General features: G+C 34.8%; 1 protein-coding gene and 1 long non-coding RNA gene across 3 annotated transcripts in view; one reads left to right on the forward strand and one right to left on the reverse strand.

Annotated features, from left to right (window-relative positions):
- The window catches only part of LOC144382359 (uncharacterized), a 128,090-nt gene extending 107,892 nt beyond the window's left edge, over window positions 1–20,198 (forward strand). The window contains exon 4 of the long non-coding RNA XR_013449144.1: window positions 20,059–20,198. This is a non-coding gene — a long non-coding RNA (uncharacterized LOC144382359). The remainder of the gene's footprint in view (window positions 1–20,058) is intronic.
- The window catches only part of ABCD2 (ATP binding cassette subfamily D member 2), a 69,893-nt gene that overhangs the window by 36,455 nt on the left and 6,506 nt on the right, over window positions 1–26,932 (reverse strand). For both annotated transcript variants that reach the window (XM_036074445.2, XM_036074444.2), the window contains exons 3-6: window positions 20,725–20,846; window positions 17,307–17,475; window positions 15,804–15,898; window positions 11,862–12,007 (exon numbers count right to left, since the gene is read on the reverse strand). In XM_036074445.2, coding sequence (XP_035930338.1) covers window positions 11,862–12,007; window positions 15,804–15,898; window positions 17,307–17,475; window positions 20,725–20,846 — 532 coding nt within the window. The remainder of the gene's footprint in view (window positions 1–11,861; window positions 12,008–15,803; window positions 15,899–17,306; window positions 17,476–20,724; window positions 20,847–26,932) is intronic.

Here is a 26,932-nt window from a genome sequence, read left to right on the forward strand (position 1 = left end):
ATAGGCTGACTCCGGAAAACAGTATGGAGGTTCCTCAAAAAGTTGAAAATAGAGCTACCATATGACCCAGCAATTGCACTACTGGGTATTTACACCAAAGATACAAATGTAGGGATCCGAAGGGGTACATGCACCCCAATGTTTATAGCAGCAATGTCACAATAGCCAAACTGTGGAAAGAGCCAAGAGGTCCATCAACAGATGAATGGATAAAGAAGATGTGGTATATATATACAACGGAATATTATGCAGCCATCAAAAAAATGAAATCTTGCCATTTGCAACGACGTGGATGGAACTAGAGGGTATTATGCTGAGCGAAATAAGTCAATCAGAGAAAGATATGTATCATATGACCTCAGTGATATGAGGAATTCTTAATCTCAAGAAACAAACTGAGGGTTGCTGGAGTGGTGGGGGGTGGGAGGGATGGGCTGGCTGGGTGATAGACATTGGGGAGGGTATGTGCTATGGTGAGGGCTGTGAATTGTGTAAGACTGATGAATCACAGACCTGTACCTCTGAAATAAATAATACATTATATGTTAAAAAAAAAAAGAAGATAGTAGAAGATAGTAGGAAGGTAAAAATGAAGGGGGGGAAATTGGAGGGGGAGATGAACCATGAAAGACTATGGACTCTGAGAAACAAACTAGGGGTTCTAGAGGGGAGGGGGGTCGGGGGATGGGTTAGCCTGGTGATGGGTATTAAAGAGGGCATGTATTGCATGGAGCACTGGGTGTTATACGCAAACAATGAATCATGGAACACTACATCAAATAAACAAATAAATAAATAGAAAAAAACTAATTAAAAAACTAACGATTTAATGTATGGTGACTAACATAACATAATAAAATAAAATTTAAAAATAAAATAAAATACATAGGCTGGTCAACTATACTTCAATTAAAAAAAATGCATAGGCTGTATCATTAAAGGCAGGAGTAGAAATGCCAACAAAGAAAGCATGGATTAAATGCTGGCACTGCTACAAGCTGAGATTTCATGTCATAAGCTCTTCTGACTAAGAAAAACAATTGATGAATACAGAAATTTTTGAAAGTGAATGCAAACTATAAAAGAATCATAGTTTGTTATCTCCCATAAATTTGGGACAGTGCTGGAGAGGCTTTAATTACTATGATTGTCTGAGAAAACATTTAAGGTCAAACACTGGTTTGTTTGTTTTTTTTTCTTTTCAATCACAGGTAGATGTTTTTAATATGATTATTTTATTCATCTGAAAATAAGAGGCAGTGAATGCAGAGATCCAGAGATTTGATGAATTCCAGCCCTGGCTCTGAAATGCTGTGTAAATCAAAGTATTAAAGTCTCTAATCTCTTTGAACTCCAATTTAATTATTTAAAACATTCTATTTAGCATGACTTATGCAGAGCATAATCAATATGTACTGTTGATACATTGAAAGATAGAAGTAACATTATCTGTATTTAATTTTCCTTACAACCTATTTAGTCATGCTATCATTCCTGCATACAATCAAATTTAGGATTTTCATGTTTCATTTAATTTAAAAATGTGGTTCATAACTACTTTATTTATTAAGCATTTAGTCTAGAAGATTAAACTACATGGTACTTGAATATACTATCCTGTGAATGAAGTAGTAAACAAATACTGACTTGATAAATGAAATGTTATTTATAATTTCAGAATATCTTCTGGCAAAAGAGAATGAGATGCAATGAGTGTAAGAGAAGTTATTGTCATCTTTTGTTATGTTTCTTGAGGAGCAGTAACAGACTAAAATTTAACATATACGATTATATATATATATGATGTATATATAATAATATGCATATGAATATAAGAAAAATCTGTCATTTACTTATAGAGAGGAGATAAATTCCTTAGGTGGAAACTGGGCAAATGGCAGACCTACAAAGCACCAGATAACTTTAAAAAGTAATTCAGAGAACTTCAGCATAAAGGCCACTTTAGCAATGCTTAACAACCTAGGGAATGGGTGCTATGATTTCCAGTACGTACCAATGGCATAATATTAATGGAGTTGAATTAATAAATATTTACCTTTCTCAGCTTGGTGTACTAGAGGGAGAGTGGATAGGACAAACTTGCCTAGAAGTGTCCAAAAGCAAGAACAAAAATTGCGTGCCTGCTTGACTCTGACGCATTTCTGATCTATTTAGTCACTGGAGAAACATCCAATTCATGACAACTATTAAAATCCTAACTTTCAAAACCTAGATCAAAGGACACACTGTTATATTGTGGTTTTTCTCATTTGGAACATCTGCAGCATTTCTTGCCTTTCTTGAGGCACTTATTCTGATTTGTATTGAAGTTGGTTGCATGTTTTTGTTTATAACCAAATTTAACATAAGCTCCACATTGAGAGTGACTGTGTCTTACTCATTGTCTATCCTCCATAGTATCTAATAGCAGGGCTTTAATAAATACTTAAAATCTAGAAAAAAGAGTAGAGTATCGACAAAGAATAAAGTACATTAACGTTCCCAAGATATGAAGTATGATATCCTAGCCATTTCACCCCCCCCTTTTCTTGTTTTTTTCTTTTCTTTTTTTCTCCTTTTAAAAAATATTTAGTTAAACTTAATTTGACCCTTATAATACAATCCTTCTCCCACTTTCCTAACCTTTTATTTCTTAAATTCCAAAGTAAAGGATGGACAGAAATTTGCACAAGTTACCTTTTCATACAAAATTATGGGAAGTCTGAATCTATTTCAGATCTGTTGAATGTAAGTATTAAGGCATAAGGATGGAGTAGTAAGATCATGGTAAAAATTTCTGTCCCAAGATACTTCTACCAAGGAAGGGTAGTGAGAGCAAGAGCTCTGGGAACAGAATTACATAGTGGGTTGGTGCCCAACTGGAGACTGTTGCTGAGGAGAGATATGTACACAAATGGTCCTCTGGATGATTAAGAAAAAAACAGTAATATAAAGGAACACAAGGGGGCGCCTGGGTGTCTCAGTCGTTAAGCGTCTGCCTTCTGCTCAGGTCATGATCCCAGGGTCCTGGGATCCAGCCGTCCGTCCGGCTCCCTGCTCCGCGGGAAGCCTGCTTCTCCCTCTCCCACTCCCCCCGCTTGTGTTCCCTCTCTCACTGTGTCTCTCTCTGTCAAATAAATAAAATCTTTAAAAAAAGGAAAAAGAAAGGAACATAAGATTTTGCTACCTTTTGTCAATAAACAACTATTTCTTATGTCTTTCTTCCCTCCTTCCTTCCCTCTATGTTCCTCCCCACTTTCTTCTTTCCTCTCCTCACTCTCTTTGCCCCAACCCCTATCAAGATGTTTCAAATCCTATTTTGGTGAATGTTAGCATATAATAATGTTTTCTTAGCAGGTGAGCTAAACAAAAGATTGGGCTTTTGAGGCTTTAATGGCTGAAGATAGAGACATACTACCAAATTACTACGTGACTAATGGGTCATAAATTAGTGGATTAGTGAATGCAAAAGCAGGAAATCACAAATCTACCCTTAGGTAGTTGGGAAGACAGGAAAAACTGCACCAAGAATTGACAAAAGAAATTCAGGATCTGTATCCAACTGGAAGACTTTTCCGGAGGGTCAAGATGGCTAATAGTAGGAAACAATGAGTTTCCATCATCAGTTTGAAGATTACATTACAGTCGCATTGCTCAGGAAATTCAGTCTTGAACAGCCTAAAATTGCCCAAAAATTTTTTAAAGTCACACTTGAGCAATACTAAGCATTTACCACATATTATTCCATAGATTTAGAGTAGCTAAATCTACATTAGAGATGAAATTTTTCTTTGCTAAAACTTATCAAATGTTCTAGTAGTTATCATACCCAATCATTAATGAAATAGGATAAAAGAAAGCTGTTTTGAAACTAATTTATCTAACACAACTTTTTATTTGTATTCTTGAACTAAGGCCCAGATTTTCGTTTATCTGGTTTTCATTATTAACATTGTTAAAGTATTAGAAGACATTAACTGGAATAATACTGAGGAGATTTCTCAATTTCTTAGGAATTCAGATTTTCCAGCTTGCACACTGAGCCATAGCAACATTCTCTGAAGATGTGTTTTGAAATATGTGTCCTAATTTGCTTAATTACAAATTTTTTCTCTCAGTAGTTCTTTTTTCTTTTGTATATAAATGACATTAATAGAAACCCACTTTAACAAAATCCACTCCTTTTTTCCCCATGAAAATAACAATTAATATACATTTGATCACTGCGTGGAGATCCATCCTCTATCAAGAAGTCTTTCAGTCAGAAAAAGTGAAAACAGGGAGATTATTGTAAGGTCTGTTTATAACTTAAGAAGTTTATTCTGTAGGTACATAAGACTCAATTCTGTATTCACTTTACAGGTTTTTTTTTCCTGACAAACTAGTACTTAACCAATATTCTGTTGCTATAAAGTAATGCAATAAACAGATAATATTAATGAGAATATTCAAAGAAGAAATATTTAAGAATGCCTACTGATAAATACTTTGAAAGAGGTTGTAGCAGCTTTCTTTGAAATCATAAATACTTATAAGATTATTTTCAAGTTTTCTTGAAGAAAATAGCAGCATTTAGAATATAAGAAATAAATACATTTAGACTCTCTTGGTTTACATATACATTTCAATATATTTTATGCTTTTTTGCAAGATCGGTCTTATAAAATTTTAAACATAAAAACAAATTTTCATGTTTCTAGAAGTTATATAGTCAAGATAAAATTACTTTTAACAGTAATTATTTCAAAACACTTTAGCCTTTAAAAAAATAGAGTTTGCACTTTGATTTCTCCTTAACTAAGTTACGGTTGACCTTTTGCTTAGGCAACAGTAAATTTTAAAATGAAGAAAAAGTTCCCCAGTGATTTATGTTTGTTGCAAAATAACACAGGTCTCTCTGAGGGCAAACACTGGAATTTATTTACTTTGTGTTTTTCCCCCACTTTTAAAAAATTTGGTAAAATACACATAACATAAAATTTGCTCTACCATTTTTATATGTACAGCTTAGTGGTATTTTTTTCTTGGTTTTTTTTTCAGCTTTATTGAGATAAAATTAACATATAACATTGTGTAAGTTTAAGGTATACAACATGTTGATTTGATATACTTTATATAGCAAAATGATTATCACTGAAGTGTTACCTGATGACTCTATCACCTCACACAATTACCATGACTTTATTGTGGTGAGAACATTTTAGACTAACTCTCTCAACAACTCCAAGTATATAATATGTTACTGCTAACTGTAACCACAATGTTGTGCATTAGATTACCAGAACTTACTCATCTTCTAACTAGAATTTCGTATTCCTGACCAACATCTCCCCATTTCCTCTACTCTCCAGCTTCTGGTAACCATCATTCTATTCTCTGTTTCTCTAAGTTTGGCTTTTTTAGATTCCATCTATAGGTGCTATCATATATTTGTCTTTCTTTGTCAGAATTATTTCACTTAGTATAATTTCCTCAGGGTCTGTTTCACGTTGTCACATGTTCTCTTGGCTGAAGAAGTTTCCATTGTACCACATCTTCTCTTTCCATTCAACTGTCAGTGGACACTGAGGTTGTTTCCACATTTTGGCTATTGTAAACAATGCTGCAATGAATATGGGAGTACAGGTATCCCTTCAAGATCCCGTTTCCATTTCCTTTAGACATATACAACCAGAAATGGTATTGCTGGATCATATGATAGTTCTATTTTTTAATTTTTTGAGGAGCCTCCATACTGTTTGCCATAGTGGCTGAACCAACTTACATTCCCACCAATAGTGCACAGAGGTCCTCTTTTCTTCACATCCTTGCCAACACTTGTTATCTCTTGTCTTTTTGATAATAGTCATTCTAACAGGTGTTAGGTGATATCTCATTGTGGGTTTGGTTTGCATTTCTCTAAGGGTAGTGATGTTAGCACCTTTTCATGTACCTGTTGGCCATTTGTCTTTGAAAAAAATGTCTATTCAATTCCTCTGCCCATTTTCAAATCAGACTGTTTGATTTTTTGCTAATGAGTTGTATATATTCTTTATATTTTTTGGATATTAAGCCCTTATTAGATACAAGATTTGCAAATATTTTTTCCCCTTCTATATGTTGATGTAGGGCCAACTTACTGATTTTTGCTTTTGTTACTTGTACTTTCAGTGTTATATCCAAAAAAATCATTCCCCAGACCAATGCCAAGGAGCTTTTCCCCTATTTTTTTCTAGGAATTTTACAGTTTCAGGTCTCACATTCAAGTTTTCAGAAATTTTTTTTTTTAAGATTTTATTTATTTTACTTGACAGAGAGAGACCCAGAGAGAGAGGGAACACAAGCAGGGGGGAGTGGGAGAGGGAGAAGCAGGCTTCCTGAGGAGTAGGGAGCCCGATGCGGGGCTCGATCCCAGGACCCTGACTGAGATCATGACCTGAGCGGAAGGCAGATGCTTAATGACTGAGCCACCCAGGCGCCCCTCACATTCAAGTTTTCAATCTACAATCTATTTCAAGTTCATTTTTGTGAGTGGTGTAAGATAGGGTTCCAATTTCATTTTTCTGCATGTGCTCATCCAGTTATTCCAAAAACATTTACTAAAAAGTCTACACTTTCCTTGTTTGTGTAGTCTTGGCTCCCTTGTCAGATATTAGTTGACCATATACCTGGGTTTATTTCTGGGCTCCTTTTTTTTTTTTTTTTTTTTTTGAGAGAGAGAGGGAGAGAGCGAGCACATGGGAGTGGGGAGGGGCATAGGGAGAGAGAGACTCCTAAGGAGGCTCCATGTCCAGCATGGAGCCTGATGCAGGGCTCAAGCTCATGATCCTGCCATCATGACCTGAGCTGAAATCAAGAGTCAGATGCTTAACTGACTAAGCCATCCAAGTGTCCCTATTTCTGGTCCCTTGATTCTATTCCATTGGTCTATATCTATTTTTATGCCAGCATCATACTGTTTGATGACTATACACTTATAGTATAGTTGAAATCAGAAGCACAGTGCCTCCAGCTTTGTTCTTTCTCAGGATTGCTTTGGCTCCTCAGGGCTTTTTTGTGCCTCCACACAATTTTTAGGATAGTTTTCTTCTATTTCTATGAAAAATGCCATTGGGATTTTGACAGGAATTGCACTGAATCTGTAGATGGCTCTGGATAGTATAGACATTTTAGCAATATTAATTCTTCCAATCCATGAACTTGGGTATCTTTCCATTTGCTTTTGTGTCTTCCCCAGTTTCTTTCATCATAGTCTTATAGTTTTCAGTGTACAGATCTTTCACTCCCTTGGTCCAATATTCCTGAGTACTTTATTGTTTTCCATGCTATTATAAATGAGATTATTTTATTTCTTTTTCAGATAGTTCATTGGTAGTGTATAGAAATGCAGTTGATTTCTATATGTTGATTTTGTATCCTACAACTTTATTAAGTTCATTGATTCGTTTTGAATGTTTTGGTGGAATTTTCAGGATTTTCTATATGTAAGATTGTATCATCTGCGAACAAAGACAATTTACTTCTTCCCTTTTGATTTGGATGCCTTTTATTTCTGTATCTTACCTAATTGCTCTGGCTAGAACTTCTAGTACTATGTTGAATAAGAGTGGTCAGATTGGGTACCCTTGTCTTGTTCTTTTTTTTTTGTCTTGTTCTTGATCTTAGAGAAAAAGCTTTCAATCTTTCACTGTTGAGTATTATGTTAGCTGTGGGTTTGTCATATACGGCCTTTTATAATGTTGAGGTATGTTCCTTATATACCCGCTTCATTGAGAGTTTTTGTCATGAAATCATGTATTTTTTTCAAGTGCTTTTTCTTCATCTATTGAGATGATCATATGATTTTTATCTTTTATTCTATTAATGGGGTGCATCACACTTATTGATTTGCATATGTTGAACCACCCTTACATCTCAGGATTAAATCTTGCTTGATCATAGTCTGATTCTTCTAATGAGCTGTTAAATTTGGTTTGCTAATATTTTGTTGAGAATTTTTGCATCTATATTTATCTGGGACATTGGTCTGTAGTTTTCTTATTTTGTAGTGTCCTCATCTGGATAAGGGTAGTGCTGGCCTCATAAAATGAGTTTGGGAGTACTTTGATCTTTTGGAAGAGTTTGAGAAGATTGTCATTAATTCTTCTTTAAATTTGTTAGAAATTTACCAGTGAAACCAACTGGCTTGGACTTTTCTTTGCTGAGAGATTTTTCATTACTGATTCAATCTCTTTACTTGCTATTGGTCTGTTCATATTTTCTTTCTTCATGATTCAGTCTTGGTTAGTTGGATGTTTCTAGGCAGTTATCCATTTCTTCTAGGTTATCCAATTTGTTGGTATACAATTGTTCATAGTAGTCTTTTAAGACCCTATATATTTTTGAGGTATCAGTTGTAATGTCTCTTCTTTCATTTCTGATTTTATTTATTTGAGTCTTCTTTCTTTTTTTCTTATTTTAGCTAAAGGTTTATCTTTTGTTTATCTTTTCAAACTAGTAGCTCCTAGGTTTGTTGATCTTTTCTATCATTCTTTTTGTCTCTATTTCATTTATTTCTGCTCTGATATTTGTTATTTCCTTCCTTCTGTTAACTGTGAGCTTTATTTGTTCTTCTTTTTCTAGTTTGTTGAGGTGTAAAGTTAAGTTTATTTGAAATCTTTTTTCATCTTTATATAGGCATTTACTACTATAAGTGATCCTCTTAGAACGGCTATTGTAGGGGCGCCTGGGTGGCTCAGGCAGTTAAGCGTCTGCCTTGTGATCCCAGGGTCCTGGGATCCTGGGATCTGCTCAGGGATCCAGGGGCTCCCTGCTCAGTGGTGAGCCTGCTTCTCCCTCTTCCTCTGCCTGCCGCTCCCTCTGCTTGTGCTCTCTCTCTCCCTCTCTCTCTGTCAAATAAATAAATAAAATCTTTATTTAAAAAAAAGAACTGCTATTGTAGCATCCCATATGTTTTGGTTTCCATTTTCATTTGTTTCAAGATTTTTTAAAATTCTCTTTTGATTTCTTCTTTGACCTGTTGGTTGCTTAGGAATATTATTTAATTTTCACATATTCGTAAATTTTCCAGTTTTCCTCCTATTATTGATATCTACTTTCATACCATTGTAATGGGAAAAAATACTTGGCATGATTTCAATCTTCCTAAATTTGCTAAGACTTGTTTTGTGTCATATGATATTCCTAGAGAATGTTCCATGCATGCTTGAGAAGAATATGTATTTTGCTGCTGTCGGATAGAATGCCTGCATATGTCTGTTAGGTCAATTTGGTCTGATGTATGGTTCAAGCTCAATGTTTCTTGTTAATTTTCTGTCTGGATGATTTTTTGTTGTTGAAATTAGGGTCCTAAAGTCCCCAACTATTAATGTATTATTGTGTAACTTCCTTCAGATCTGTTAATTTTTGCTTAATGTATTTAGGTGCTCCACTGTTGGGTGCATATATATTACAACTATTACATCTTCTTGACAAATTGACCACATTGTCATTATATAATGATCTTTGTCTTTTGTTAACATTTTTCACTTGAAGTCTATTTTGTCTGATATAAGCATAGCTATCCCGGCTCTCTTTTGGTTTCCATTTACATGGAATATCTTTTTCCATCCCTTCACTTTCAATCTATGTGTGTACTTAAAGCTGAAGTGAGTCTCTCGTAGACAGCATATAGTTGGGACTTATTTTTTTATCTATCCAGCCACTCTACGCCTCTTGACTGGAGAATTCAATCCATTTACATTTAGAGTAAGTGTTAATAGGCAAGGACTTACTAATGCCATCTTATTGTTTTCTGGCTTTTTTGGCATTCTCTGGCTCCTATCTTCCTTTCTTACAGCCTTCCTTTGTGAATTGGTTATTTTCTATAGTAGTTCTCTCTCTGATTCCTTTCTCTTTATCTATGAATCTACTATAGGTTTTTGCTTTGTGGTAACAACCTAACTTCAATTGCATACAAAAACTTTACCTTTTCACTCTCCCTCTTTTAAGTTTTTAATATCACAACTTATCTCTTTTTATATTGAAATTATACTAGTTATAGTTATTTTTAATACTTTGTCCTTTATACTAATATTTAAGTGGTTAACACACCATCATATTAGAATATTCTGAATTTGGGTGGGAGGATGGGTTAGCCTGGTGATGGGTATTGGGGAGGGCACGTTCTGCATGGAGCACTGGGTGTTATGCACAAACAATGAATCATGGAACACTATATCTAAAACTAATGATGTAATGTATGGGGATTAACATAACAATAAAAAAAATTAAAAAAAAAGAATATTCTGAATTTGACTATATATTTACTTTTACTGGTATATTTATATATTTTCATGTTACTAGTTAGCTTCATTTCAATTTCAAGAATTCCTTTCAGCATGTCTTGTAAGGCAGGTCTAGTGGCAATGGATTCCCTCAGCTTTTGTTTGTCTAGGAAAGACTTTATTTCTCCTTAATTTCTGAAAGATGATTTTGCTGGATTATGCACTTTTCTAGGCCTTGGAAATATCTTGTATTGCTCAGGTCACAGCTATATTCAAGAATAATGTCTTTCATATTATATAAGAAATCTAAAATAGCTAAAAATATAAAATTTATATATATGATTTTATTTGAATTAAGAGAGTAGAATTCTGTGATAGAATATTTTCCTCGTGATTTTATGCCTTATAACCTAAATTAAAAAAATAAAATCAGTCTACTTAACACATTAATGTCTGAAACTTAAGCTTTGGCAGGATAATTTAGTTGTCAGATTCAGAAGGTTTCCCCAAAGACTTTAAAGCATACAGAGGAAGAGACAATGATTCTGGTGCCACAAAATGTTATCTATTTTATGGTAAACATAAGAATTCATGACACTGCTCACATCCAACATTTTCTTATTGCCAATGCAGTTCATTCTCCCATACTTCAAGTAGCATCTTACTACTAACATAAATCATACTTTAAAGCAAAGAGCCCCACAAACCCTCATGTGCCTAACTACAACATGTGGTCTAAAAATTAGACCAGTGGCAGGATGGTACAAGCACTTTTTAACAAGAGAAAAGGGGCAAGAGAGACATGTGATAGTACCATACTTGATGTAACTTTTATATTTGTTCTGGTTCTGTACTTCCAGCCTAAGTGCTCTATTAGGTTCCACAGCATAGTCTTCTAATACATTAGGAGTGCTCTGTGATTTCTACCTAACCCAGGGTGATGACAGATGGAAAAGATGAGCATGAGTGTGTCTCTTCTTCAAATTTCATTTTCTCTCATCCACAATAAATATTCCAAATCCTCAAGTATAACTTTGTATTTAGATGTTTCTAAATTGTTATGACGAAAGATGGCTAAAGACTTCAGAAGAAACAATATTCTTTTAAAATATTTCTATGCTTTACACTCATTCATAATTTTTTAAATTAAGGTAGTTTCAAATCATTAATTAATAATATAGCATGACTGTAATAAAGACTATTTTATGGAGGCTCTTAAAACATAGTGAACAATTTTAGAACCTATGAACGTATGCAGCTTGATAAAGAGATTAGTATACTATCTAAGTACAATTTTGTCTGTGAGAAGAGATAATCTGAAATCTCAGGCAATCAAATTACTCCTTTGACTAGCCTGCTCTTCCTTGAGATTAACATCTATAGTCTTTGAGGGCTCATTATATCTAGATAGATGTGAAAATAAAAAGAAGGGGTCTTGTCCTGGAAACTCTTATAATCAAAGCAATAATAAAACTTTTTTGGATAACTGAATTTGTATTTCCTTAATAGTTTCTCTCAATGAAAACATGCTTAAAGATTATAAACTGAGGAGCCTAAGGAATCAAGATAATTCAAAAGCAAACTGAAATTTTCTTGTGATATAAAATATGTACCTACCTTTGTGGAATATAGAACATATGTTGGGGAGGTGGTTTATAGAGGACTCCTTCATACACAGGCCAGAGCCCACTTAAAATTCTGAAGAGAGAACTTTTCCCACAACCATTAGGACCAGTTATCAAAAGATGCATTCCTTCTTGTACCTAAAGTAAGAAATAAAATTACAAACTGCAATATTTTAAAATTATTTCATTTGGCAGCATTTAAAAGTGATTCGTTTTTTAAAAACTTTCAAACACATGATAACCCAGGGTAGGCAAGGAGTAAAAAAAAAATATCAGGATGGAGAACATCAAATTTGGCTTTTGACTATGCTCTGAAGCTAAAAGCATGATAAAATAATCCAACTTCAAAGTAAATGGATTTTCTTGGAATGAGTACTGCCTTTCTAAAATTTTAATTGCGGTCTCATCATCAGATACTACATACATATGTAGAAACACAGCCACATGGGAAGTAAGAAAATATAAAATTTTTAATTAAAACACATTACATTTTACTTTATATAATATTTGGTTAAATTTATATTGAATTCAAATAAAACTTTGTTGTATTTGTCAGTTGGAGTTATTAGCTACAAAGCTATTCTAAGATCCAGCTGGGTAGCTTAATTTTATACTTCAGCAGTCTGAAATGTTACACAATCACAAAAGCCCATAATCAGACAGATGAAATGATTCTAATTCTGTTTTATTCACAGATGGAGAAAATACATTTACCAAACCAAGACAGAGGAAAGCAAGAGGATTATAATTTAGTCTTATGTCTAGGAATGAATTTAAAACCTATATATAGGGGCGCCTGGGTGGCTCAGTCGTTAAGCGTCTGCCTTCGCTCAGGTCATGATCCCAGAGTCCTGGGATCGAGGCCCGCATCCGGCTCCCTGCTCAGCGGGAAACCTGCTTCTCCCTCTCCCACTCCCCCGCTTGTGTTCCCTCTCTCGCTGTGTTTCTCTCTGTCAAATAAATAAATCTTTAAAAAATAAATAAATAAAACCTATATATATATGTACATATATGTATATATCTTAGAAGTTATTTATCCATTATCAACTGGATGCTTCTTTTTAGAATCTTCCATCTTATTTGTCATTTAAATTTAAACAGTTAAATTTCATGAGTTCCCATTCCACCCAATAGGATCAGGAAGCTGTCTTAGTATGGTATTTAAAGAGTATTGGAAAGAACAAGGGAAAGGAACAGCAGTTAAAAATGTGCTCTAAGAACAATGATAACATTTCTAAGAACAAACAATATTTTATAATGGTGATTAAAAAGTGAATACAGCATCAAAATATGAGAGGCAGAAATCTACAGTATGCTTGTAGATAAAGCTTTGTATAATATGGATATAAATATCTAAGTATTAATGATATAGAATATATCATATTGAAAATTCAAAGATGAAAAACATTATATTACTTGGATTATGCCAGTATAAGGGGTTAGTTCCATGTCTACACATTGTGAATAACATAAGCTGAAATCTTTTTGTTGAAAGAAGGTGGTGGAGAGAGGGAGGAAGGGAAGGAAAAGAGAAGGGTTGGGATGGAGTTAAAGGAACTAGGAATGTATATAATAAGTACATGTAAAGCAAAAATAGTTCAGATATATATTCTGTCTAAATAATTAGACATTTCCTTGGTAAACATTGATTATTTACCATGTGCCAGACATTCTTCTAGGCACAAGGGATACCCAGGGATACCCGAGACAAACTCTCCTGTTCTCATGGTTTACATTCCAATGGGAAAGATGGCAAAAAAGACGTGAACAAAAATTAGGTAGTGATAAATACTATTATAATAGCAAAATAAGAAAGATGTGTTTGGGAAAGATGGTGGCATTACGAGGTTGGAGGTGGTGGCGGGGGGTGAGGAGCGCTTCTTTCGATTGGGTGGTCAGGAAAATCCTCTCTTGAGGAGGAAATATTTCGCCTGAGCCTGGGCAATAAGAGAAAACCAGTCAGAGCTGGAGGAGGAGCATTTCAGGCGCTGGAGGCAGCTACCACAAGGACATAAGACAGGAGTGAGCTTGAGTCTAAACATTTTACTATAGACATTTTTTCTCCCTAATTGTAGCCAAACTGAAAAGCTATTTTGATAGAATAAAGTTCAAAGAAAATCCCGGGAAGAGCCCAAAAAGAATTAATTTTGTGATTTGCTGTGCTCTTTCACTAGAGAGAGGGTTAAGGAAGTTTAATTTTGTAGAAGCATGAATACTTCCCAAATGATTTTTTTAAAGGTATGTGCCATGGCAAAAGGCATATTCACAAAATATTTTAATAGCATCATTCTCAGGAATTCTCAGATTTTTAACACATTTGGAGTCATAATAGAAACCTATTCTACATTCAAATTATTTTATTGGCATAAGTGTTCTTATGTTTAGTAAACAGCAAGTGTGAAGCAAAAATAATTCCCACATCCATTGAATTTTCTTCTCCAGTTTTTTAATTCCACAATGTCTACAAAAGGATGAGAACCTTTTCCTGTAGAAACCTGTTTATTTGTCAGTGCATACAGGAAACAGAACTTTTATTATATTTTAGGGAACTGACACTTTAAATAAACCCCCCTGAGTCAGAAAAATACCAATTATCATAAAGTGTACTATATTAACATATATCTTTGTAGAAGTTCAAAATTCATGACATTTTCATTAGATTAAGTATTTTAAAATTCATTTTTTATAAAAAAATTAACTGAGCCCTGAATTTTTTTCACAGAGCATGATGTGTCCACAATAATGTAGTTAGTAGGTGCCAGAATTCAAGACTTAATTCTATTTAATAAATGGAGCAATAAGAATTGATATTACAAAACCTAACCTGACAAATTCTATATAAAAAGTCATAAATTATAAATTGCTAAACTATTAATAAGTAATTAAACATTCCATGTATGCCTCTTCAAGTAGTTTTATTTCAAATCTACTTAAGATTATGGTGCATCATTAACACCTAATCGGTACTCATGATCAGATCCAAATAAGTAAATCACTCTGTAGGTCTATAAATGGAAAAATAAAACCTAATCAAATTGTAGTTAGAACACAATTTCTCTTATATTTATTAACACAGAATTTCCCTATGTTCAGTACATATCACCTTCCAGCACACTTACTCATTTGCAGACCCATCTTTAAAAATAATCCTAGACTGAGGTCCATACTAAAATCATTAGTACATGTATTATCATGCTTGCAATTCTGTTACCAAGTCCAATCATGTCTTTGTTTGAACTACACTTAGAAGCCTTCATTAAAGTCATTTATGCTTATCCGCAAATTATTGTGTACTTAAATTCCAAAGTGTATGTTCAAATTTTATAGTGTTTTAAAATTAGGGCCTCAGGTTTGTTAAAGAAATTTTTACATCTTGGTTTCTGTAATCAAGACATAGAACAATAAATAACAAATATCTCTTATTCTCAACAAAATTAAAAACTAATCCACGAATCTTCTATTTTTTTCCGAATGGAAGATGAGATTATTGGAAATATAAATTAAATTTAGAAAATATTCAATAATGGAGGTAAACTTGGTAAGGACCTCTTTCCTCATATTTTAGTAAATGTATTACAATATAGGCTTATATATTTTGAATAATCCCTATAAGGAAAAAATTAAAATTTATTTCCAGATATTAATTTCTGATGAATTTTTCTATTGTTCCCAAAAGTTACCTTGTATAGGCCCTCAGTGCACTGAGAAATTTTGATTTTCAACCTGGCAAAAAAGCAGTAGAAATCAAATTTCTCTTTCTCTTTGTTTTCTGAAGAACTAACTGCTTCTGTAATTGAGCCACTGTGCATACCTTTCTTGATTTCCCCTCCTTTCCATATGCTCCTCCAAGTATTTAACATAAGGTACATGAATTCTGAGTTGTTTTGTATTAGTGTGATGGCAACAATCAGAAGATTCTTGAATATCATCTTACTTTGAAGTTTAGCCTGGAAGCCACCACTTCTCCCGTTGGTGTAATTATGGGAACATTTTCACAAATAATTCCATGATCCACATCAATAACTCTTCCTAAAAGTTAAGGAATAGTTTAAGTTATAAAAGCTACTACATGTTGCATCTACATCTAAAGCAAATTTTAATGTAAATGTGGATTCTGACACATATATTTGGAAAATCTTTCTTTCTCAGAAACATGATTTTACAATAATCTAATGTCAATGTCATAATGAGAGCATGATGGGATAAACTCGATCTGATAGAACCCAGCCATATTCTTTACAATTACTTATTTCACTAAATTAACCTTTCCCACAGAAAAAAAAAAAAAATGCAGCACTGCAAAAAGGGAATTAAGACAAGGAAGAGTACAATTTTTAAAAATGTGATAACCAAACTTAAGTTTAAAAACTTCATAGAATCACAGACCTGTACCTCTGAAACAAATAATACATTATATGTTAAAAAAAAAAAAAAAAGGAGCGCCTGGGTGGCTCAGTTGGTTAAGCGACTGCCTTCAGCTCAGGTCATGATCCTGGAGTCCCGGGATCAAGTCCCACATCGGGCTCCCTGCTCGGTGGGGGGTCTGCTTCTCCCTCTGACCCTCTTCCCGCTCATGCTCTCTGTCTCGCATTCTCTCTCTCTCAAATAAATAAATAAAATCTTTAAAAAAAAAAAAAAGAAGAAGAAGAAGATAGTAGGAAGGGAAAAATGAAGGGGGGGGAATCGGAGGGGGAGACAAACCATGAGAGACTATGGACTCTGAGAAACAAACTGAGGGTTCTAGAGGGGAGCGGGGTGGGGGGGTGGGTTAGCCTGGTGATGGGTATTAAGGAGGGCATGTATTGAATGGAGCACTGGGTGTTATACGCAAACAATGAATCATGGAACACTACATCAAAAACTAATGATGTCATGTATGGTGATTAACATAACATAATAAAATAAAATTAAAAAAACTTCAAAGAAGGATGAAGAACAATAAGATGTTAGCTCTAATTCTGTGTTTGAATTTTAAAAGCAAACAATTTGGGCAGTTTCCAAAACATATGAGCAGTTTCCAAAAATAATTCTAGAAATTTGTCCTAAATAAAAGTAGCATAATTTTTTTATGGTAATGTTAGTCACCACTCCTCAAATTGCGACACTAATTTTAGGAAGAACTGTTTAAATAAGCAAGTATTAGTTCTTTGTAACTGTTAAACGCTATCTTCTAGAAATGTTTGGTTCTGTTGCTAAAGTAAACATTTAAAGGGGCTCCTGGGTGGCTCAGTAGTTAAGCGTCTGACTTCGGCTCAGGTCATGATCCCAGGGTCTTGGGATCGAGCCCAGCATCGGGCTCCCTGCTCCGGAGCCTGCTTCTCCCTCTTCCCCTGCTCATGCTCTTTCTCTCTCTCTCTTTCAAATAAATAAATAAAATCTTTTTTTTTTTTAAGTAAACGTTTAAATTTAGGAAAATATAAAACATTTGATTCAATACCTTTGATCTCCAGTGCGTCACTGAGGAGTAATTCTACGTCAGCTCCATTCTTGCTGTGGCTTTCAGACTCTTGCATGAGAGCAGCTCTCTTATAAATGCCTCTGTTCACTTCATCAAAGACCCAAAACATATTGTACACTCGAGCAGTATAGCCCGCTAATTCTGTGATCTAAAACCAACACGGAGGGGTAAAATAGAGTTAATATACCCAAGATGGACTTTTTGAAAAAGATATGCAATACTATTAGCGTCCTGATTTAATGTTAAAGATCTTATTTTACTATGCATGAAAAAAAATACACCTGATAACTATCACAAGTAACAGTAAAAGGCTTACCCAGAGAGCAACATAGCAAGGTGTCAACATCAGGAATTACAAAACCTGTAAAACATTATTTGTTCAAGCCAGGGTTCAAAATAAATGTAAAGATTTCTGAATGTTAGTGAGGCCTAAAGATCCTTCAGTCAAATTTCTGATTTGGCTCCATTTACAGGACAAATTTCATTTCCAGAAAATTAGAAATTTTGTGAAAAACTTAAGGTCATAATGATCTTTTGTTTCAATATCTTTCTGTGATTTAAAATAGAAGATTTTAAATATAAGAAAAACATTTTCTTTCTTGTTATGAAATGAATGTTTCTGAGTCAAATTGATTGTCAACATTCCTAAGCTTTACCAAAGAAAATACCTGTCAGAAGATATCAATATTGGGAGTGAGCTCAGTGAAAAGCTACAAATCCTTTTCAGTCCAAATCCCACGATTCAGCTTCTTTTCAAGACAAACATGATGTACATGCCCAAAGAAAAACATTAAATATGACTTTTATTCTAGGGGAGATTATAAAATGAGATCAAGCTCTGCTTTTTGTCCATAAGGCTCAACAGAATAGGGTCTTGCTCTTATTCTGCCAGTTATCAATTTAGGTGGAATCTCCTGCTGTTTTTCTTTTAAAAGAACACCTTGTTATCAGGGTAATGTGAAAGGTGATTCATCTCCCGTCAAGACCATCTTTCTCAGTGAAAAGGAAAGCACAAAAACCATTCCCTTTTAGGAATATTTACTAGGAAATTGGCACCAACAAGCAAGGCATGTCATTAATAAACCGTGGAATAATACAACAATGCCGACATTTGTGTAAGATTTATGGGTGTGTAAAACCTAAGCCATAAATGAGTAGGTGTTTTTATCAAAAGCCTTCCACCACATGTCTCCACCGTGTGAGAGGTCTGTCATTAGCATTGTATTTCAGTATATTAATGTTGTAACTATTTAAGGGGTAATTTCTTTCTTTTTTTTTTTTAAGATTTTTATTTATTTATTTGACAGAGAGAGAGACAGCGAGAGAGGGAACACAAGCAGGGGGAGTGGGAGAGGGAGAAGCAGGCTTCCTGCTGAGCAGGGAGCCCGATGTGGGGCTCCATCCCAGGACCCTGGGATCATGACCTGAGCCTAAGGCAGACGCTTAACGACTGAGCCACCCAGGCGCCCCTAAGGGTTAATTTCTAAAATGTTATCTTGAAGAATCTCTTGAGTTCCCCAGTGGAGGAAAACAGCTAAGAATTAACAAAATACAGAGTCAAAAGAAACCTGGGTAAATATATTTGCATTGAGAAAAATATCCAAAACTAAATGCATGGGTCAGTTAAAGAAAGGCAGGAGGCAATGAGTTAACACACTAGGATGCATGATGGAGTGGGCAGAGTGTCTGAAAAAAACTGAGAACGTGACTGTGGGCAAATTACTTTGGGATACATGGCAGGGAGTTTGCCCTAGGACTCTTAATACTGAAAAGGAATCTTGTTTCCTGTAGAACTAGCAGAGAGAAGGTTTGGTGCTTTCATTTGCTGTCACAGTGGTAGTAAGATTCTTTAGAAGTGAGCATTCTATGATCCCAAGCACATTCAGGGAAAATAAAGCAAAATGCAATTATTTCTTGTATTGGATACAATGTAGAAAAACTAGTCAATATTCTTTCTGTGACTTAGATAGCAAAGTATTTTAATATGAGATGGATAAAATTTTGATGTCATTTAATTTTAATAAGGGATTTATTACATCAAAAAACCTATCCCCAAAACTGTATCTACAGATTATCAAAATTACTATTTGAAAATTTTTTTTTAAGATTTATTTGTTTATTTATTTTAGAGAGAGCGAGAGAGCACGAGCAGGGGCAGAGGGAGAGAGAGAATCCACAAGCTAACTCCCAGGTTGAGCATGGAGCCCGACACAGGGGCTCAATCCCAGGACCCTGAGATCATGACCTGAGCTGAAACGAAGAATCAGCCGCTTAACTGACTAAGCCACCCAGGTGACCCTGAAAAAATTTTAAAAAACTGAGTTGTTTTGCTATGTGGCCCTAAACAATTGGTTTTACTTTTTTAAAGAAACCCAATTCAATAAATCAATTGTTGAATGACACTGGAAGCTTCGTGAGCAAATCACAAATTTTGTTACTCTTTTACATGGTCTATTCAAGGATGATTTAATTGGCAGATGAATTTATAATGATGCTCTGGTGATTCATATTGATACAAAAGCCACAAGAGGAATTAATAGTGAAAATGACTGACCATGGGAATATCCTATAATATCTGAAATAAATAATTTCTAATTTTAACCCTCTGATATCTGCCAAGTCTTATTACCATTCTTTCAGCAAATATTTCTTGACCACATGCAATTTTCCAAGCATTAAAATGAATATTAGGAATGCAAAGATGAGTAAACTGTTGTTGCTTTCCACTCAGGGTCTGGCGAGGAGATGGGCCATTATAATGTGGTATTTCACCAGAACCCAGAGAAGGAAGACCCAGACTTTGCAGGGAAGGTGAGAAGAAAGTAGAATCACAAGAGGGTTTTATATGTGGTCTGTGAAGCTTGACTTGTCATGAAGGATGAGTAATAAAAGTTTGCAAGGTGTATAAATATCATTGGCTAACAGTTATTGAGTTCCTAAATATGTGTTGTTTTAAATATTCTACATATATTAACTCACAACAACCCTACCAAGTAATGCTATCATTATCTCCACTTCACAGATAAGGAAACAAACACAGACAGGTTAAGGAATTTGATCAAGTTCACATAATTTGTAAACACTGGAGCAAGATTTTAAATTTAAGTGCTCTGGTTCCAGAATCCATACCTAACAGACTTTTCTTTTCTTTTTTAGTTTAAAAACAAATATGTCATACTACAGACAGAAAAAGAGGAGTTACAATTAAGAGTGTAAAAACTAGAGTATTAGCACAATACACTTGGGAGTTGCTGCCCTTTATCTTGATTATACTCTTAGGAATTTTTAGTAGAGAAAAGATATGTTTCCAAAATGCTAAGTACATCTGATGATTTACATTTTTCTTGATTTTCATATGTATTATTTTAATCAAATTGACAACAAGAAATGCCAATACCTCTTTGTATGAAGACATAATCCGTTCAATAGCATCGGCTCCAGAGGCCAATAAATTTCGAGCGGTGGTAAAGGCTTCTGTCCGTTCACTAACCATAGCTTGTTTTTGGCCATCTTCTAGATCTGAAAGCAAATTATAAAACTATTGAGTTTTTTTCAGGTAACTATTTTCTTTTTACAAATGGAATTGCAGCTAAAAAAAACCACATGTAAATATTTCATTAGTACCAGCAATTTCCTAGAAATTTAATGAATTACTGAAAATATAGTATTTGTACCGGATTTTATTTAAAGCTTCCTTTTGTTTTATCATTTTTCTGGGAGGAGAGTTAAAACACTTAATTAACAATTAAGACTGTTTTCATTTAGCATTCTTTTAACCCTTTCCAAATTCAATTCTCTGTCCCTCTTATGGTTAGGCAATAAAATACTACTGATTTGGTCAAGAAAATACTAATAACTGGAGTATAAGCAAATATTTCTAGTGTGGTTCCTTTAGTAGAACTGCAAATTAGCTGACCTTCATAATCTAGACTCAGTTTATCTGTTTCACCCAAACTGCACCTACATTCCACGGCACCTCTGTTTATCCTTTGGTATTTGCATATACCATTTCTTCTGACATTAAAATACTTCCCTTCCTTTTTTGCCTAGTTCTTTCTTCAAGAAAGTTAACTCTTTAATATAGGTTTCCCTGGAAAACCTTGCCTGGTTTTTCCAATGGACTATAAATTCCTTAAAGGTCGAGACTATGTTTTGTATTCTTTATTCCCTGTACAAAGCAGAGTGTCTAGCACATAGTACTCCTCAATATATACTGAATGAATGCATGGATGAGTAAACGGATAGGTGGATGAACATCCTAAATTACTGTTAATGCAGAATTATGGTCAAGAGTAGGAGTTAGACTAGGTTTGAATCCAGGCTCTACCACTATTGACAAATGGTAAGATAAGTAGAACAAGCCAATTATCTTCTCCATGCCTATTTTCTCATGTGTAAATGAGGGAATTAATACTACTATCTGAAACAATTCTACCTCAAAGGATTGTTGTGGGGCTTAAAGGTGAAACACAAATGAAGTATTAGCATAATCCATGGCCTATAAGTGCTCTAGATGTTAGCTAGTTATTATTATTGTGTATGTACTCAATTTAGTCTTAGTCTTCTAAATTATTCTCCCCAGTCATTATTTTAAACTTCCCATCAATATGATTCTCTATTTGGTTCTTCTATAAATTATCTCCAAAGTTCTAAATTATATACTGTAAATTAATGAAAGTATTAGAATGATATAGATAGCCATAGGCCCATTTTGATATACATTTCTCTCTGGTTTATCTCAGTGCAAAGGTTTTGTTTTGTTTGTTTTGTTTTTTCTATAACAATGCAGATATTTAACTTGTGCCCTCCTAGGAATACCAGATACTTTTACCTTTACTTGCTCATAGACAGCTCAGCTGAGTTTGAAAGGGATCCATACATAATAAAAGGTAAAATTCACTCAGTAGATATTTACTGAACAACTAGATGTGCAAGAAGTTACGCAGGTGTTATAAGACATACAAGGATAAATATAATTTTCAGACTCTTTCCTTAGGGGCCTCACAGTTTGGTAGCAGAGAGAAGACAAGGTCCTAAATAACTGCAGAGCAGCCTATGATGAGAGTTAATGTGAAGTGTTTGCCGAAAGCAAAAATCATTTCTTGCTGCAAGAGACAGGAAATGCTTCATGGAGGAGCATACTGTGAGGGAGGCCTTGAAGACTATGTACAATTTTAATAGACCACAATACAGCATAAGCAATGGCACAGAGAAAGGAAATTTCAAGCAATGCCAATTGAATGATTAACAGCCTGTCGTGTTACAGTATGGGCGATGTCGGGCACAGATTTCACTTGAGTATCGGAATTACCATGTGTTCATGGGGACCTTTTATGATAGTCCGATATGGTCCCTCCTAGCTCTGTTGTCAGTCACGGCCCTGAGAACTACCCTTAGTTCCCTTGAAGTTAGTTTCCCTCATAATGGGAAAAAAAAAAAAAAGGCTTCAAGTGCTGGTAGAAGTGAGGACTGAAAGATGTGACTGGATAAATAGACTGGGAACAGAATGTAGATATTCTTAAACACATTTAAATGTGTGATAAAATTTAGATAGCCACAAAAAAATTACCAAAGGATTCTCAGCAAGCTACCAAAATAATGAATTGCTGTATCAGTTAAAGTTCTCAGAATAGTTTTGGCTCATAGAGAATCTGGCTGATGATCTAAAATAATTACGGAATTTTATGAATTTGGGTTAAAAGGGGTTTGGGTAGCAGCTCACATCAACAGCCTCTGTTAAGAAGGAAAAACATGAGCACAGATGGACTTGTATTTGATATGGCATGGTACTTTCCATGTTGCTTTGGCAGATTAATGCCTACTGGGTTTTCTTCATGCTTTTAGCAACAAAATTACAAATAGCTGTGAACAGATTTCATCTGACTTTTATTCTACTGGTTGTTTTTTGGCAGGCACTATGAGAACAGTGCCCATAGTATTTTGTCATGCACACAACGGCCGACTGCATAACCTCTATGAAAAAGCCAGATTCCTTAGTTTCAGAATATAAATGCATGACCTCAGGCACTCATTTGTTTTATATCATAGGTCAACACATTTTATTTTTCTCACCAAATATTTGAAATATTGTGTCAAATGTTTCTCATTTGAGGATGTAATACTTAACATTGTATCTGCTCATTTTACTGCTACTTTTCAGCTCTGCTAATAAAAAGTAATTATATTGAAAATGGTGACATCTGCTGTTATTCACGGAAAAGGTGAGAAAGCATTTAGAAACTAAGGTTAGGTCTTTATACACTTGTCAAAACCCATGCAAGTGTACAATGCAAAGAAATAAACCCTAATGTAAACTATGCACTTCAGTTAATAATGCATGCATATTGATTCATCAGTTGTAACAAATATACCACACAAGTACAAGATGTAAATAATGGGAGAAACTGTGGGGGGGAGAGGAGATATTTGGAACTCTTTGTACTTTCTGATCATTTTTTCTGTAAACCTAAAACTGCTCTAAGAAATCTAAGTCTATTAATTTTTTTAAAATGAAAAAAAGTAGGTTATTCCTCTGTGCTTTTTCTTTGGACTTATAACCTGAGTTTATTTCTTTTCATTTGCATTTTACCCTTATCACCTTGACAAGTCTCAAGCTTTGTGCAATGGCAGTATCCGAGGAGCGATTACTGCTAATTGAAAACTATCACCTACACAAATCTCAGCAAGAACTTATGGTCTTCTCCTACCTCATACCATAAAGAAATATCCAATCTAATTAGATTGAAGATCCCCATGTGAAATGAAAAACCAATACATTTCTAGAGGATAAAATAGGAGGGTATCTTCATTGCCTTGGATTAGGCAAGTATTTCTTAAACAGGACATAAAACCACTAACCACACACACAAAAAATGACTGATAAACTGAACTATGTTAAAATTATGAACTCCTCTCATACACTGTTAAGAGACTGAAAAAGTAAGAATAGAGTGGAAAAACTGAGAGGAATGGGGTGACTGGGTGATGGACACTGGGGAGGGTATGTGCTCTGGTAAGCGCTGTGAATTGTGCAAGACTGTTGAATCTCAGATCTGTACCTCTGAAACAAATAATGCAATATATGTTAAGAAAGAAAAAAAAAAGAAGAATGTAGCAGGAGGGGAAGAATGAAGGGGGGGAAATCGGAGGGGTAGACGAACCATGAGAGACGATGGACTCTGAAAAACAAACTGAGGGTTCTAGAGGGGAGGGGTGTGGGAGGATGGGTTAGCCTGGTGATGGATATTGAGGAGGGCACGTTCTGCATGGAGCACTGGGTGTTATGCACAAACAATGAATCATGGAACACTATATCTAAAACTAATGATGTAATGTATGGGGATTAACATAACAATAAAAAAATTTTTAAAAAAGGCAACAGAAAAAAAAAAGAATAGAGTGGGAAAACTGGTATTTGAGATTGTGTGTGTGTATGTCTGATGAAAGTCACATTACAGAGTACATAAGAGCTTTTAAATCAATAAGAAAAAAACAGATAAGTCAATTTAAAAGTGAACAAAAAACTCATTGGTACTTCATAAGAAAAGCTATCCAAATGGTGAATAAACAAGTAAAAAGTACTTAATTTCATCAGTCATCAGAGAAATGCAAATTAAAACCACAATAATGTACCACTATGCACTCTTGAGAACGCTAAAATGAAAAAGACTGACATCAAATATTGACAAATGTTTGTGGAGCAACTAGAACTCTCATACATACTGTATGATATATTTATACGAGTTTCAAACCCAGCAAACACTATTGAATGATTAGTGAAATAATTACCTTTACTGCAGCATGTTGGAAGCAGGAGTAAGTGGGGATGGGATAGTGGGCTGAGGATGGGGATAAAACTGGAAGGTCATGGGGGTTCTGGGATGAAGGTATGTTTCTATTTTTTGTGAGTGGTGATTATATGTATGTGTCAACTTTGTGGCAGTTCACTGAGTGGTACACTAATGACTGGGTCCTTTATGGCCTGGATGTTATACTTTAAAAATTATAGCTACCTAGTATAGCTATGTAATAGGGATAGCTAATTACAGCTAAAAAGTATGTCCTTCATGTTTTGCTAATTACTGTTACAATAATTGGTCAACAGGAGAGGAAGCATATCCAAATTGATCCATAATATAAAATTATATTCCAGTAATTTGACGTTAGAATATGAGACACTAATACAACAGGAGTTATGGATATAGTCTTGTTGGAGGTACATTTTAGGAATAGAAAACATCACCCATGTAACTAGGTGAGTTTAGTTCCATTCTTAAGAGCAGTGTCTCTCAGGTGCTACTTTTGATGTACCACCTTACACTAACAGACCACCAACAGACAGACACCACTGGCAGGGCTCGTGGCTTAGATGCTTTCTTCCCTGTTACGTGTCTGTGATAAGGTCTGGCAGGAGGGACTTATAAGCAGCTTTCTTTGGCCTTGCCCATAATTGTTCTTGATACGAAGAGAAGAAAAGTGGCCTATAATATTAAAAAATTGAGGTGATACTAGATGGCCGACAGACACAGAAAAGATGCTCAAGATCACTCATTATCAGGGAAATGCAAATCAAAATTACAGTGAGGTATCACCTCATACCTCACAGAATGGCTAAAACCCAAAAGAAACAACAAGTGTTGGCAAGGACGTGGAGAAAAAGAAACCCTCTTGCACTGTTGATGGGAATGCAAACTGGTGCAGCTACTATGGAAAACAGTGTGGAGGTTCCTCAAAAAATTAAAAATAGAACTACCATATGATCTAGTAATCTCACTACTGGATATTTACCTAAAGAGTACAAAAACACTAATTCAAAGGGACACATGCACCCTTATGTTTATAGCAGCATTACTTACTATAGCCAAAGTATGGAAGTGGCTCAAGTGTCCATCAATTGATGAATGGATAAAAAAGATGTGGTATACATACACAACGGAATATATTCAGCCATAAAAAAGAATGAAGTCTTGCCATTTGCAAGAACATGGATAGAGGTAGAGATTACAATGCTAAGCGAGTCAGTCAGAGAAAGACAAATACCATATGATTTCACTCATGTGGCACTTAAGAAACAAAACAAATGAGCAAAGGAAAAAAAGAGAAAGAGAGAGAGAGAGAGAGACAAACCAAGAAACAAACTCTTAACTGTAATGGTTATCAGAGGGGAGGTGGATGGGGGGGATGTGTGAGGTAGGCGATGAGGATTAAGGAGTGCACTTGCCTTGATGAGCACCGGGTGATGTATGGAAGTGTTGAATCACAATACTGTACACCTGAAGCTAATATAACACTATGTTAACTAGACTGGAACTTAAAATAAAAAAAAAAAATTGAGATGATAGCTCCCAGGTAACTATTTTCTTCATATAATTTCAATCTCTCTCTTTATATAAAATAAAGGGGGTAATATCCTCTAAAAAACAAAACAGAAAATATACATAATTAACTATTTCAATGCCTCTTTTTCAATCATTTGTTCACAAGATCACTTAGTGTCAAACTAAGTTAAATCCCTTCTAGAGCAAGTTCCAATATAGCTAATATGGAGGCAGCATGGTGAAGGGGAAAAAGGCAGTGCACTAGGAATTATATAGTGTCTTCTATCC

Source organism: Halichoerus grypus, chromosome 6, assembly GCF_964656455.1.
Source record: "Halichoerus grypus chromosome 6, mHalGry1.hap1.1, whole genome shotgun sequence".
In the NCBI taxonomy this organism is placed as follows: Eukaryota; Metazoa; Chordata; class Mammalia; order Carnivora; family Phocidae; genus Halichoerus; species Halichoerus grypus.